General features: G+C 32.8%; 1 protein-coding gene across 1 annotated transcript in view; it reads left to right on the forward strand.

The window, feature by feature from the left end:
• The window catches only part of LOC108903528 (L-dopachrome tautomerase yellow-f2-like), a 30,767-nt gene extending 24,410 nt beyond the window's left edge, over window positions 1-6,357 (forward strand). Inside the window, exons 4-5 of the mRNA XM_018705747.1 lie at window positions 1,192-1,475; window positions 5,860-6,357. Coding sequence (XP_018561263.1) covers window positions 1,192-1,475; window positions 5,860-6,180 — 605 coding nt within the window. The 3' untranslated portion in view covers window positions 6,181-6,357. The remainder of the gene's footprint in view (window positions 1-1,191; window positions 1,476-5,859) is intronic.
• Window positions 6,358-17,220: the final 10,863 nt, after the last annotated feature.

Genomic DNA, 17,220 nt, shown 5'->3' on the forward strand with positions numbered 1-17,220 from the left:
ATTTAAGCTGATCTCCATGACATTTAACCTTAGCAAAAATCTCATTTACTATATTAGTACCTAATAAATAAATACAGTATTATATGCTAGATAATGTATGTTTGGATATTTATGAATCGCGCACTAAATTAAACGAAAATATTTATTAACGTATACCAATCAGCAAAGTGCACATTTTTAAAAACGATTGTTATCACTTATTTCATTTTATACAGGGTGTCACGAAATTAATACGATAAAATTTGGTCACAGATTCTTAAGACAAATTTAGGGGACCCGTAAGAATAGTCTTTTTTTATATCTCAGAACCCCGTTGTATGAGAATCACTACATTTGGTACACAGGGGTTTTATGACATGTGGTGTTACGCTTTTTGGCGGGGAATCCCTTTAAGACAATTTTTCGTGGGCCCCTTGTCATTGGAGCCAAAAAAATTTAGTCGCATATTTGAATTTCTTAAAAATTATTAGTTCGCTAGAAAACCATTGAATTTAGAAACTTGTGTGTCTCTTAATACTTTTTTCGTAAAACGCAATGTTTTCGAGAAAAATGGCAAAATGAGATCGAATGCATTCGCCATATTCAGTTATTATTATTTATTTAAAAAGTAAAGAAAAAGTTATTATATTTCTGTTTTTCCAGTCTTTTTGCATTGCCAGAATAAAGAAAAATACACTGCCAAGGAATTAACGCACCACTAAAATAATTTTACTAACTTATTTCGTCACAAATAACAAATTTAAACTGTATCCTCTAGTTATTTGTAACATTAGCTTCGCAACAAATGATTTGCGTCAATATAACTGTTTCATTAAAATATAATTTTAAAAAAAGTAAATCTTAAAGTTGCAAATTTTTATATGAAAATTTTCATCTCTGTTTCGGATTACATCTTCGCATCCATGGTTCGTGGCTCATTTCAATCCGTATTTCAAGAACACGTCCTCCATGTTATTAGGCCGATTCAGATTAATTGTCTTCTAATCCTACTCCAGACATGTTCAATGGGATTGAAACCTGGACTAATGCTATAGCCAGACTATAACACCAATCCTAACTTCTACATTTCAGAAATGGGGCTTTAATTTCTTGGAACAGTGTATAAAGGACAATTCCACTAACACATCTATTTAATAATTCATGTTTCTTTGTTAATTATTCAGAGTTTAATGTTTCCAAAGTTATTTTCAGGTGGTTATGGGCTGATAGTGTATAGTTTGAAGGAAAATAAATCCTGGAGGGTGACACACAATTACTTTTATCTCGAACCACTAGGAGGAGAATTTAATGTTGCCGGACACCAGTTCCAGTGGAACGATGGTGTCTTCAGCGTTGAACTGACTGCCATGAAATCAGACGGTTACAGAGACTTGTACTTCCATTCTATGGCGGGAACTCACATCTACAAAGTCTCGACTAGAATACTGCGAGATGAAGCCTTAGCTACAAGGTCATACCATGAGAATGACTTTCAGGTAGGTTGTTTGAATGTTTACCAATAAGATAAATGATAAAAAACCGAAATATTTAACTATAGTTTTTCTAGAAATTGTTGTGCTGGGCTGTAAATATTGAAAACGTGAAAACTGATATTTAAAAATAAATATGTCTTATGTAATTTGTTTTTGAAACACTTATAGATAGTTACATTTTCATTTTCTTTTTCGTCGTCTATGATAATATACCGTTCTGATTTTCATAAGACTTCATGCCACTCTAGCTCTTAATTTTTGCGTATAAGTTTGAACCAAATTTTACTTCTTCCGAAAAATAAATAAATAGCTTATTTGTTGACAATAAAAACATAACTTAAATGTAATGAGCCAATTAATTTAGCTAATGAAGGACAATAAAAAACGGAAATGCTTATTACAAATAATAATCTAAAAGAAAATCAGGAAGCAGAAGTGCAGTAGCCACAAGAACGCTAAGATTGTTGAAAATAATGTAAATTGTCCAAAGAGTACCGATTTATACCTCTGCACCTGTACATGGTAAATGTTGGAACTACTGCGTTAGAAAAGCTTAAAAAAACCAAACCGAAATATCCTGATCTCTATACATTGTTAAAGATAAATATATACATACAAGAACAACATTAAAGAAATCCTGATGTTTGGCCGAACGAAGGTTGCTTATGCCAATAAGATTTTCCAGTCATGGAAGACAACTATTTTAGGAAATTCATGTTTGATTCAGGCATTCTGTTATTTAATGTGCAAAGTTTCAATGCACAATCAATGCACCCGTGCTGAGATTGATAACATTAATTATAATTACATTCAAAATTTCTCATTGACCATTTCGTATTGTTGATATACACAGGAGAGCAAGTTACAAACAAGCAGAAGATGAGGAAAATCAAAAAACATATCTAAAGCCTCTGTTCAGGTAGATGATGACTCTACAGATATATTTGCCAAAGGCCTCAATTTCGCTACAGCAACTATAACAAATCCAAAAGAAGAAATAACTAGTGCACTGGCGGCAACCACAGGCTAACATCTTTTTCAAGCAGGATTAAAAGAGCACAAGAAGAAGAATAGAGAACCACTGCAAAAATCAAGATCAGGAATGACACAGGAGCAATGCACACAGCAAATATAAATACCAGGCAGAGGACTTAACTTTTAGTTGTAGAGTTTCTTCTCAAGAAGAAAGCGATATGCCTCTCGAAAGATCAATAAGTCTAAACCGACAAAGTTGCAACCGACTCGGAATTGTTCGACTTCTAACAACTGCCACGGAAGTCTGCAATCAAGTTATTTATTTGGACATCTAGTTCTCAATTTGCAGTAAACAGGAAGTTATAATCTGTTAAATTCCTCGTTCATCAAATTTTTAATTAATTCAGAGGATACTAAGTGAACATTTTAATTATAAAATTAACATAGAAACTGTTTTATTTACCAAACAAAAGTTGGCAAAATCTTGAAAATCGTTGACTATGTTGTACAAAATAATAAACGGCAGAGAAAAAATTCCTTTGGGATCTTTTTCTCAATATCGTGTCATTTAGGTCGACTAAAAATGTATAAAAATATATAAGGTGCTTCACCTATGTAACAAAGTGAAAATTTGATTAAGATAAATATACAGGGTGATTTTGAATAGAGTAGCACAAACGCTACTAGTGCATCTAGATGAAAAAATAAGGCGAATGAACTAAATATACCTTAGACAAAAGTTGCACTCCTGAGGAATTACAGGATCTTGAACGTTGTAGAGCCAACCAATATTTTCTTCAATTTATCTTGTAAGATGTGCCGTAAATCATTTATATTTGGTACAGACATTTGTACAGTGCGGACACATACTTTCTATTAATATTATTTAAATATATCCACCAGAGGCGCTGCTGTCGACTACATGCAACATATTACTCCAAAGAATTTTTCACCCTGTATGAAAATACATATCTTCTATATTTTCGGGCGTAACAACTAAATTAGATAGATTTTTTAGATAATTTACGAAAAACAAACTTCGGAAATTTTACAGCGCCAATGGTTGCAGTCAGGTTGCAGTAATACAAAAACATCAACACATCACTCATTAATAGCTAAAGGAAAACGCTTTTCTGGTAAAGTAATTTTAATAAATTTATTTTGAAGGAACAGTAAGTATTCGTTATGTAACAAATCAAGTTATTTTAAGTGTCTAATTTAAATAATAAATTTTAATTTAAAACTACCTACTGTAATCTCGAATGTAATACTAAGGAACATAACGTTATTTTAAAGTAAAAAGTTTCTAAAGAATATTTTCAAAGTAGTTCCCATTTTTCTGTAAACACAATCTAACACGACGATTAAAATTATGACGTACTCTTGCAAATATTTCTGGGTTGTTACGAATATCGTCAGCTGCGAGAAAGATTTTTTGACGCAATTCTTCAACAGTATTAACAGGAGTAGCATAAACAAGACTTTTCAGTTGTCCCCATAAGAAATAATCAAGTGGGGTAATGTCCGGTGAACGGGCAGGCCAACTAACGGGTGCATCGACACCACGACCTATCCAACGTCCCGGAAAATTTAAATTCAACCATTGCCTGACAGCTAAGGTACTATGTGCCGGAGCCCCGTCATGCATGTACCACATAACTTGTCGTACACCTAGTGGTATATCCTCCAATAATATTGGGAGATTTTCATTTAAAAATCGAAGATATTCAAGAGCTGTCAGTCGACGGGGGAGAATAAATGGACCTATTAGAGCATCTCCAACAATTCCTGACCATACATTTACACTAAAATTGTACTAAAATCTTGATGGACATATTTCATGGGGGTTTTCATCAGACCATGTATGACTATTACGATGGTTAACTAAGCCATGTCTTTGAAAACATGCCTCATCGGTGAACGAAATATGAGATAAAAAATTTAAGTCGTGTCTGGACATGTTAAAATACCACTGGCAAAAAACAATCCTTGCAGGTAAATCATTTGGAGTTAATTCTTGAACCGGCTGGTGATGAAAGGGGCGTAAAAGGTTATCATGAATCAAGTTCCAAACAAGTCTTTGCGAAACGCTGTACTGTGTAGCCAGTCTTCTTGTACTTGTTTGAGGATTTTTTTTTAAATTGATAAGTATAGCTTCTTCAAGGTTCACATTTCTGATATACCGTCTTTGTCCATTACCCTCACGCTTAGGTTGAATTTAGCCTGTTTCTCGCAACCTTCTTTCCACAGCTGAAAAATTTGCCAGTGGGGAACCCGGCGATTTGGATATCTCTCATGATACAATCTTGTTGCGGCAACACAATTTTTGTGACATTCAAAAAATACTTGGAGCATATCAACATACTCATTGTTAGTAAAATTTGCCATAATTAAACAACTATTATTTGAAACCGTTGATGACACTGACACATCAACACAAAAATAGCAAATTGTTTACTCAGCAAATTTGTTTCCGATTTACCAGGAGCATCTATGATGTTGGCGAAGTATTCCCATATTTATCAATTTAAGCAGGAAATCCTCAAACAAATCGTGTTAGATTGTGTTCAAAAGAAAGTGGGAACTACTTTCAAAATATTCTTTATAACATTTTTACTTTAAAATAACGTTATGTTGCAGTATTAAATTCGAGATTACAGTAGGTAGTATTAAATTAGATATTATTACTTAAATTAGACACTTAAAATATTGTTATTTGTTACATAAAGAATACTCCTAAATAAATTTATTAAAATTACTTTACGAGAAAGGCGTTTTTTTTGCTGTTACAGAATGGTGTGTTGATGTGTTTGTTACTGCAACCATTGGCGCTGTAAAATTTCCGAAGTTTGTTTTTCGTAAATTATCTAAAAAAACTATCGCGTTTATCGAAAAAATGCAAGAGAGAAAAAATGTTTGTTTTTAGTTGTTACGTCCGAAATTATAAATAAGATATGTATTTTCATACAGGGTGAAAGATTCTTTGGAGTAATATGTTGCATGTAGTCGACAGCAGCGCCTCTGGTGGATATATTTAAACAATATTAATAGAAATTATGTGTCCGCACTGGACAAATGTCTGTACCAAATATAAATGATTTACGCCACATCGTTCAAGATAAATTGAAGGAAACATTAGTTGGCTCTACAAAATTCAAGACCCTGTAATTCCTCAGGAGTGCAAGTTTTGTCTAAGGTATATTTAGTTAATTCGCCTTATTTTTTCATCTAGATGCACTGGTAGCGTTTGTGCTACTCTATTCAAAATCACCCTGTATAAAAAACATAAAATACATTTTCCTAGCCCTGCGAGCAAGGCAAAAGTAGTTGCTTAATTTTCATAGTACCTCTCTTTTTAATTCCAGACTGATAGCTCTATTTATTATAATTTATGAATTTTTTCATATTTTAGAGTCTTGGAGACCGAGGACCACTCTCTCAAACCTCTTCAGCTGATCTCCACAAATCTTCAGGTACCCTCTTCCTTGGGCTTGTGAATCAGAATGCTCTAGGCTGTTGGAATATTGAGCGGCCACTGGATACAATATCAGTCGTACAGAAAGATGATCAAAAAATGATTTATCCGTCTGATGTAAAGGTATACAATGATAAGGTTTACTTGCTAACAAATACAATGCCCGGATTTCTGTACGGAAGGCTCAATTATGATGAAGTAAACTTCAGAGTTTGGTCTAACGGAGTTTTGGATGCCGTTCTGGGTACGAAATGCTGATATGTGTAGAGAAGAAGTTCATAGTTTTTATGTATATTTTTGTATTCAGTTTTTTCCCAGATTAAAAGGCTGCAAATTATGATAAACTAGATTTATTATTTAAAATGGTGTTCTATTTCTCAATTTCGTTGTGAATATTCCTTAACACTTGTAAAAATAGAGATACACAGCCCCACAGTCTATTTTTTTATTTAATCAAGAGACAGTACGAAATGCCATTCCCAATGTCAACTACATCTGCTATACTTTTTTGTTACACTTCATTTAAAAGTGCTTATATTATTGTATTATAGAAAATAGCAAATATTACTGAAAATTACAATAAATGGTTTGGAAAATGATAATCAGAAATTAAATAATTTAATACAATATTTTCGTTGGGTACATTTTCCTCATTCTCCATTTCGTGGGAGTATAAATTTTTATATCCTTTACATATCGCATACACTTTGTTTACTGCAGTGCAAATTACTAACCAGATACTCTAAAACTGCCATACCCATGGAGCATTATAGAGTAAGGAATTGATTTATCTACTACATATGTCTACACAAAAAATATCAGAGACAATTTAGAAGTAGTATTAGTGTACATTGTGGAACCATTGTTTAATAAAAAAAATGGCTAAATTAAATACTGATAAGGTCTTATGGTAAAACGGACTGTATAGTAATATCATCAACTTACCTTATTCAAGTAGCAGACAGTGTTTTGGTAAAGTATAAGAGGGAATTTAGGAAGGAAGGAAAATAACAAATAGGTTTACTGTATCAACTACTTTGTCTCTCGAAAATTCGACGAACTTACTGTCTATTCTATCTAGTATTACAAAGTTGCTCACCCAACGAAATTTTTATTATTTTGAAAGAAAGACTTAGGTACTATGTCTCTAAATATTTTCTGAATCAATGAGGATATGAAACCGAAATTTTGAGTGCACGATACATTAATAAAGTGACATTCAACTCCCAAAAATAAAGTCTCACCATAAGTCAGTGGCGTAGATATAAGGTACTCTGATTACATGTTTCTCAAAAATTAATACACAACACCGGAAATAATAACAATCAAATTAAAATAATCCTCTTAAGTGTAATTTAAACGATACCCAGGCATTTTTATTTAAATTTTCGGTAAAAACTATTCCGACACAATTTGACAACTAACTTGACAAATGTCAAGTTATTTTCATTGTTTTGGAGTGTTTTTGGTCATGGCCAATTTAATAACAGGTCTGATACGAGAAAAACTGTCCAAAAAATAGAAAACTGTAAATATCTCTAAAAGTAGTAACGGCAATCCTAATAATGATTATATGGCTTGAAAGGAAATTTCAATCTACATACGATAGAGGGTGTTCCATTTTAGTTAACGAAGTTATATCTGTTTGAAGTTATCCAAAGGTAACAGGAAAAATGAAACACCTAGTATTAATTGTTTTAACTTGTTGGTATACGATAACTTAGTGTTCCTTTGCCCTTTACAGGTACCAAAAAATACACATGATATCACGCTCCTGAAAAGAGTTACTGGCATCTCAGCAGACCCCTGCATCAGTCAAATTTCTTCTTTAAAAATTAATATCTCAAATTCTATAACTCCTAGGTATAGGGAATATGTAATAAAGTGACCCTCAAATTTCACGTAGAATCTGAAAATGTAATAATATATACGGTGTCCCATTTAAAATAACGAAGTTGGTGTCGACTTCCGGAATAACCTGAAGTGCTGGAGAGTTCTAGATATTTTAGTTGTATTCGCCCAGGGACATTGCCATGTTGCCAACTTTTCAAATTCTTCGGAGTAGGCCTAGATATCGATCGACGCAGTTCCCGGTGGGACACTCTGTATATCAAACTGTTTAAGAATTATTATAACGAGCGTTCAAATAAAAACGTGGTCAAGTTGGTTCTGAAAATTTGGACGTAGGGCGTAGCGTATAGCAAATGAACTTAAACGTCATCTGTCAAAGCGCTGTATCGCCGCTTTGTTATTGAAACTGACAGCTGCTATACAACTCGTTGAGAAATGAGGTTAAGTTGGTCGCTATAAGCTACGCCCTACGTCCAATGTGTCAGAGCCAACTTCGACCACGTTTTTATTTGAACGCACGTTAAATTTCATAGTAAACATTTTATTTACTGCACCTAATTATATATTAGGCTATTCGCTTTGCAACTTGTAAAAACTTGTCAGCTGTCAAAAACATATTTGAAGTTGATAAATTTGTAACAATTCAATATTAGAAAGGCGGAGGTCTACCCAAAACAGAAAAAAAATGGCACGTGGTCTACGAGACAAAAAAGTTTGGGTACCTCTGCTCTATGGGGTCCTTAATTATCCTGATTAAAATTCGGAACAGCCTTGTATGACAACTCTTTCACGTAAACCCTATTTCTTGAAAACTAATTTTGTTTAGACTCAATTACGAAAAAAACAATATTAAATACGTGTTATTAGAATTTGTGTATAATTGACTACCTAATGAAGAAAATATACCCCTCTGTTTTTTACAAACGGGCTCATTTTCGGTTTACCTAACTTTACTTTTTTATTTTACTTAAAGTTAAATTATTTTATTAAATAACCTGTTATTTTTACCATAACTATCATCGTATCTTTAGATTCAAAATAAGCAATAAAGTTACTTTAAAAACAGTTTTCCTCAGAAATAAATTGAATATTCATTAAAGTGTTTAGTACCGATATCCTATCACCATAAAACTGTCTTGATCTTATTCAATTCCGGTTTTACCGGAATAAAACATTGCATCGTCTGCGAAATCTGGTCATATATCGTGAACCAATCTTGATCCTGGCTTTTGGCTTACCAGAAATAGAGCCAAGAATGGATTTCCGCTGAAACTACACCCCGACCTACTTGCAATATACGGCACTTTTAATACTATCACTTTTTATTTCATGCTCTTCCTTAACTTCTGCTCTGTCGAAAAATTGGATATTGTACAGGGTTGTGTGAGAAGTTGAAGGACTGATTTGAAACGCACATGTTATGGGTGTAATTTACTGGTTAAAATGAAAATAGATTCACTACGCTGTGATAGCGTAACTACCATCTCATCTCACAGCCATTTCACAATATAATTTGCTATTTACCACATTTTTGATATCAGTTTTGACTTAATATTGCATTTACTGCTGTCTATAAATTTGCTACAAACTCCTGCGTTTTCGATACAGAATTAACAAAATTAGTAAAAAAAATTTCTATTTCAACTAACGAAAAAAGTGAAGCCATGTAATAACTAGAGATGGGAAATGTTAGGGCGGCTGCAATGTGGTACATGGTTGGCTGTGACACAACGATTGCACTCTTTACATTAAAAGAATATACGTACGCGTACGCAAAACAATGCAACTACAAAAAAAAGACATACTTAGTATCAGTGGTAAATTTCAGTTTTTTTTTAAATAATTGTTAATAATTGCTTTATTTGACAACTTTTATATAAACAATGTTTGGTAAATCGACTTTTTTTATGAGATCCACCAGCTTTTAAAATAAATGACTCAACTTTGACATCACCCTGTATATGTAAGTATTTGCATAATAGTATGAAACTAAAAGGGGCAGTGCTACACAATAACCGCTTCACATGGAACTTACCCTAAGATATATAGGAATAGTACGTAGTAATAAGTACCAGCAAAAATTAACAAAATAATAATTTCTTTCTCATAAAGAAAGCGATTGTAGACAATAATTAACAGTTGCCTAAATGTTCTGCGGTTAATCGTGTCAAAAACGAAAATGACCTTTCAACATTTACCGAGGTCACAGGCGAAATTGTCGAAGTTTTTAATACATGCTATTTTTACTAATGATGGCGAAGCATCAACTACATTTTAGTAATCCCACTGTCCGCGTCATTGCATAATAACATTCACATGTCTACCTCTGATATGAAGCTTCGCATCTATCAATTTATTCGTTACGTATCTAGCGGTACCCTAATTCCTGCCTTGTCAGCCTGGTGTACCGACGAATAATCCAGGTGTTTTGTTGAGAGACGTTGGGCGTGAACTTCATTGTCATTTGTATACAGGGGTTTATCAAAAAGATCTATTCAATGAAAATAGTGTCAACTTTCTCGCACTTCCGATTATACCGGAAGTTATCATCAACTCTGTTATTTCAAATGGAACACTCTGTATATGTTTGCAATTTGTAATTCTACGGTAAATTCTAGACTAATTTCATATAAGGTACTATAAGCCAATATATGACAGTTTTCAAATTATTATCACTTTTCGAAAAAGTGGATGCAAGTGATTTTTGAAAACAGAATAACTCCGACATTTTGCTTCACTTATTAATGAAATTTAGCATGTATAATATAAAAGCAATGGAATTCAACCAGTTTGTCAAATTTTCAAAAATTCATACAGAGTGTTTAAGAACTTATGGCCAATATTGTGACATTAAAGTTGAATTTACTCAAATATTTCAAATGTATATATACCCTGTATATTATTACATTAATGGATGCACAATTAAATTTACTTTAAAATGATATTATAGTTCCATATACCCAAAGTTATCAGTTCTTGTGTAAATTGGAAATTATTGATTTCAACACAGAAAAATCTACGGTGGATTAAATGATGCATTAAAGAATTGAATAATAAACGATATCTGATTAATTAACTGTAATTTTTATTATCATTATATCTTCATCAAAAACAATAATTCAGTATATTAAATTAAAAAGAGCGATGCTTTAAATAAACACATCATACCCGTAGATTTTTCTGTGTTGAAATCAATAATTTCCAATTTACACAATAACTGTTAACTTTGGGTATAGGGAACTGTAACATCATTTTATAATAAATTTTATTCTGCATTCATTAATGTAATAATGAAACCTCGTTTACAGGTAAATGACATAACATTACATTTATATGAGATGATGCATGCTTTGATAATTAAAATTTTGTAAAACAAAATTTTGGTTGTCTGCAGATACCAACTAATTTACCCCTAACTATATTATTTGCAAATATACTGAATAAAAGGGGGCCAAGTATATAACCTTGCGGTACATTTGAAGTAGTTTCTATCATTGCAGATTTATGACCTCGATTCTCTACATATTGAAGTCTGTGGGAAAGATAAGATTTAATCAGGTTTATCAGAGGCATACAAGTCAAAAGGAGGCAGTTTACATGGAAAGTTTATGTAAATAACAAACTAACATCTCGCATCAATACTAGCAGAAATAAATTCAGTTATACATAATAAATTAGTTACTGTTGATCGACCTTTAAAAAAATCCATTTTGATACGGAATGAGCTTGCATGGAAAAAATTATATCAAATAAAAGCATTTCAAAACGTTTTGAAAAATTATTAATAATAACGATAGTTAATAATATTTGTTACTTTGCATTTCTTTAATATCAGAACGTTTAGATAATTTCCATATACAGCCTGTCGTGTACAGTTCCTGATTCACTGACCATTCGATAGGTGTTTGCAAAGACACGGATATTTGGAAGTCGCCTGTTTGGAAAACGACGCCGATATATTAATAAAATTGGTACAAAAAAAAAAACTAAGTGCATAATTTCTGCCATTTTTCAAATTATTGAAACCGGATTACGCCATACAATAAATCGATTTTAATTTTTTTACTCGAAAACGGTGTGTCATAAGAAAAACAGACGAGATACCTTTTCTCTTCCAAATTGAATAAGAAATTCAAAAATAATTTTTACTTTAAGAAAATATCCAAAGACGTGCCTATGCGCACGCCACTGGTGATACTGAAAACAATATTTTTATCCTAAAATATGTATTGTTGTTAACTGTCAAAGCCTGTAAAATTTAATTAAAATATTCTGAGCGGTTTCCGCAATATTTATAAATTTGTATTTTTTTATTAAAACTTTAACACCCTGTAGATCGGAAATTAAGTGTTTTCGGAATGTGATATATTAAGGAAATATATGACAAATCACTTGTACTATCACCTCCTGCAAGGAATGCATCGACTCACCAAACACCCTGTATGTAGAAGAAAACGACCTAACCGTGTACAAAATGAAACTAAACAAAATTGTCAAAAGGATCAAAAAATATTTTTGTAAGAAAAAAATCTCTTCCATTTTATTTCAAATGCTAGTAATTTTTGAGATAGTATTGTTTTTTATCTCGAATAAGCTTACCCCACGCAGTTCAATAAATCAAATCTAAAGCTACTGGTTTCAAAGGAAGAATGTATATGATTTATATTTTTATTAGAAATACAGTTTTAAATTATCAATTATCAAAAGTTAAAAAACCATAGCCGTAAAAAATGTTCATTTTATCCTAAAAAGGGTCTAAATTTCTACGAAGATTTTTTGAACATTTGATAATTACACCATATTTAATATTCTTATAAAAAAGTTCTTATTGCTTTTTTCGTTTGAAACAAGTAACTTTAGAGTTATTATTCGATTTATTGAATAGTTAGGTATTCAAAAATGGCTCATATTGTAATGGAACAGAACTGTTTTCCTTTGGAAATAATCATGAACCTAATTTCCAAATGCCACAGTGGTATGGAAATTCCGAGTTTCTCAATCAATTTTTTTTGGTACTTAGTTATACTCTGTCCTATGGTATAATTATTCACCATTTATTTCCAAAGGGTGCATAGAAGGTTGAACTATGAGGATTTTAAACAGCAACAGCAACAACCAAAATGCCTCTGCGAAACACCCCTCGGATGCATCCTAGCAACATATAAATACGCCGAGGGAAGTATTTAATTGGTAAAAATAAAATTTATTAGCCAATTAAATCATTTATTCCTGCATTTGGCACATAAACATTTCTTAGTAGTTAATAAAGCATTTATTTGATTGAAAATACAAAATATTTAGTTCTAAAAAATAATCTAAACAGTTAAAATGTGTTAAAATATTTTATATTTTGGTAAAAAAAATTAAATGCATATAAATATATTTAAAACTTTTAATGAGAAATACAAATACGAATCGAGGAAGCTAAGATAGATCCCACCTCATCGCTGGTATATAAATGAATTTATATTTATACAAATTACAACTTACAAGTTTATAAAAACCTTGGATAAACACAAAATATAAAAAAATTATATAACTCCACAGTTGGTTTCCGCCCCAGAATTTAAAAAATATATGGCATGTATAGTCCATACGATATTTGTTGGGATAAAGTTCCAACATAAGAATAAGCCAAAGTTCTGTTATCGGAACTACTGTAACAATTTACCAAGAGCCTTGAAATTATCCGCCAATGTCTTTCTACCTCGGGTGTCTAATGCGGTTAATTCCAAGAAAGTGACGCAGGGGTCTTCTTGGAACTCTATCTCAACAAATATCGTACGGACTGTACATAGCTTTATACAAAATGAGAAACAACTTATTCTTTTCAGGCGTATTCTTTTCGTCATCATGTCTGGAAAAAAAGTCTTCTGAAGATTCACCATTTTGTTTTAAATTTATCCGTAAAACGCTACAACCATTTCATTTTTACCCTGTATACATATTAAGAAACTCATAAAAGAGCATGCTTAAAATAATTTATGGTATAATATGCTTTATACCATATTTTTTATATGTTTATAAGTAGGTACAAAATTTCCTTTCAGTAATCTTTTGTTTGAGAGTCTCTGATACAAAACAATCACCACTTTATCTTACCTTACCAAGATCTCCATATATATAATGTCTTAGTTCTTTATACACGCTTATACAGCATCCCCTCGTCCTTTTATGACATAAAGGTTCAACAACGTATTCTTGTTATTGTCATCACAAAATTAAGATCAAATATTTATCTCTTTTCAGTGATAATACTGTGTGATATGTTTTAGTGATTATTGTGTCGAGGAGAATTATCTACTTTCTCAGTGTGATATATTTCTTGTTAGACAAACTTGAATTTATAAAATTTAACTCATCTATCTGACGCAATGGGATATTTATTTAAAAAAAATCTAGTAATGTTACTGTTAATGTTGATATTTGATGATGTTTCTAAAAACTAGGACCCACCTAAATCCCCTGTACAAGGTTCGAATACCGTTCCATTAATTCTACACCGTTTCATTTGAATGCAGCAGGGCACCTATCGAATATCTGAGCGACCCCCTTTTTTGTTTGGGGACCTCTGCCACATTATGCGAATCGGTTTGCTGAGGATGTTCCTAGATAAATGTGAAGATAAGGCGGTAGTTTAGTGTAACAATGCGGCCGGGGTGGAAGTACCACGGCATCGCGGCCATGTCGCCCTCCATTGATCTCGAGATTGCCATCAGCCTCATGCGGGAATTGATTCATTTTGGTACACCGAGACTTTATTCCTCGATATCCAAGGGTAATCCACATCCGATGGGAAACGCTAAACCTGCTTGCTCACTAAAACTTTACCATTAAACTAAGCAGTTTCGGAATATAGGTATACGGTCATGCAAATTCGGAAGGAGACTCCACAATAATATTCTCAAGCATTCGTCTGTTTGAAGAAATTTCGAATTATTCCATAACTTTAGGACAACTTAATTTGTATCATAAACAGTTTATTTTAAAGACCTTGGTTAAAACTTCCTAACTACACCGTACCAATTTTTAATTTATTTATTTTATCATTCTAGTAGATTAACTCTTCCAAAAGTTATGTACAAATAAGTGAAACATGTGTCTTTGTTTTAATTGCGCATATTTATTCTATACAGGGATGGCCAGAAGTACGGAATAAAATTCATATCTTTTGAATGAGTTAATTTTTTTTAAAACGCCGAAACACGTTAACTGATTTTGATTTTTTCCCATCTTTCGGTTATATAATAATTAATTTTTTTTCAACCCCCTAACCCCCAGCTACCCCTACTTTTTTTTTAAAAGGAAACATAAGGCATGAGGGGGCTCGTTGAAAAGCTTATAGAAAACCGAATCCAGCCATACCAAATAAACAAGTTTTATTTTTTCAATAGCAAGGTTTTTAGGGTTGTATAAAACACCTACTTAACAAGTGAAATAAAATTTAATTATCTTCAGTGTTATCCTCCATGAATTTGCACAGAATAAAATAAAGAATTTGAAACTGTACCTATCACTGCTAACGCAAAAAAGATATATTTTTTATGTTGCGTTTTTTTGGCACCACTTACTTGCCAGGCTTTCTGGTTAATTTTTCGCTTTAGTTGTAAATTGGAGTTCGAAACGTTACTATTGTGTCAAAATCAAGTTATTTACTGAATTGCAATGGTATTGTCGGAAAGGCAACGCATCGAAATCTTGATATTGCTTGGATGTGGAGACAAAATAAGAAGTCAGGCTGAAGTGCGCGATTTATTTAATGCGAAATATCCCGAAAACCAAATCTCGCAAGGGACAGTTAGTAAAATATTTCACAAATTTGAGGAACACGGTACAGTACAGACTTTGCCCAAAACTGGACGGGCACGTGCTTTGAATGAAGAAAAGAAATTAGACATTGCATTAGAACTTGTTGAAAATCCTCATACTTCAACTGTTTCATTGGCCCGCAATCACGATGCTTCTCGAACTGCAATTCGAATGTTTCTGAAACAAGAGAAATACCACCCCTATAAGGTATGTCTTGTCCAAGAGCTTTTGGAAGACGATTATGATAGGCGATTACAATTTTGTGAGGAAATGATGAGACGGTGTGACGACAATAATGGTTTTCAACGAGACGTACTTTTTTCGGATGAAGCTACGTTTTATTTAAATGGAGTGGTTAACAGGCACAACTATCGCTTTTGGTCCCAGGAAAATCCACACTGGACATGCGAATCGCATACGCAGCATCCACAAAAAGTTAATGTATGGGCAGGTATCATCAACAACAGAATCTTGGGCCCATTCTTTTTTGAAGAAAATCTTACTGCCGCACGCTACCTGGATTTCCTAACATTTGACCTGATACCTGCTCTAGCTGTGATTTTCCCTCATGAAATTGATCCAGATATACCGAATGAAAGAATTTGGTTCCAACAAGATGGCGCTCCCCCACATTTTGGTATTGATGTTCGAAGATACTTAGATGAAATGTTTCCAAATCGCTGGATTGGTAGACGGGGTACAGTTGAATGGCCGCCAAGATCCCCCGACTTAACACCCCTGGATTATTTTCTTTGGGGATATTTGAAAGAAAGAGTCTACCAGGACAGACCGGATAATATTGAGAATTTAAAGAACAAGATTAGGGCGGAGATGCATAATTTACCAGCTGAAGTCATTCAGAATGCTGTGGACAGCTTTTACTATCGTCTTGGAGAATGCCAAATAGTGAATGGAGGACATTTTCAGCATTTGCGACATTGAGTTTATTTTTGTAAATTATCTAGTTGTTTCAATTTCTAAATGAAAAAAAACTTGTTATTGAAAAAATAAAACTTGTTTATTTGGTATGGCTGGATTCGGTTTTCTATAAGCTTTTCAACGAGCCCCTTAATGCCATATGTTTCCATTTGAAAAAAAAATTGGGGTAGCTGGGGTTAGGGGGTTGAAGAAAAATTAATTATTATATAACCGAGAGATGGAAAAAATCAAAATCAGTTAACGTGTTTCGGCTTTTTTAAAAAAATTAACTCAATCAAAAGATATGAATTTTATTCCGTACTTATGGCCATCCCTGTAGTTAAGTCCTATGGAAACATTTAAAATGCTTTAAAGTATTATAACGAGCGTTCAAATAAAAACGTGGTCGAAGTTGGCTCTGACACATTGGACGTAGGGAGTAGCTTATAGCGACCAACTTAACCTCATTCCTCAACGAGCTGTATAGCAGCTGTCAGTTTCAATAACGTTAATGACTATATAACTTTATTTTAAAGAATAATCGTGATAACAATAACAAACAATTAAAGGAGCTGCGGAAAGTGTCCCCCTCCTTGTTATAACAATAAATTAAAGCAGCTGCTGAAAGTGTCCCCCTCCTTGTTCCAAGCACTTTTCACACCTGTTCCTCAAAGAATTAAAGACATTTTCTAAGATGCTCGGGGTATTGTTAATTTCACG

Source organism: Anoplophora glabripennis, unplaced genomic scaffold (assembly GCF_000390285.2).
Source record: "Anoplophora glabripennis isolate ALB-LARVAE unplaced genomic scaffold, Agla_2.0 scaffold94, whole genome shotgun sequence".
Classification (NCBI taxonomy): Eukaryota; Metazoa; Arthropoda; class Insecta; order Coleoptera; family Cerambycidae; genus Anoplophora; species Anoplophora glabripennis.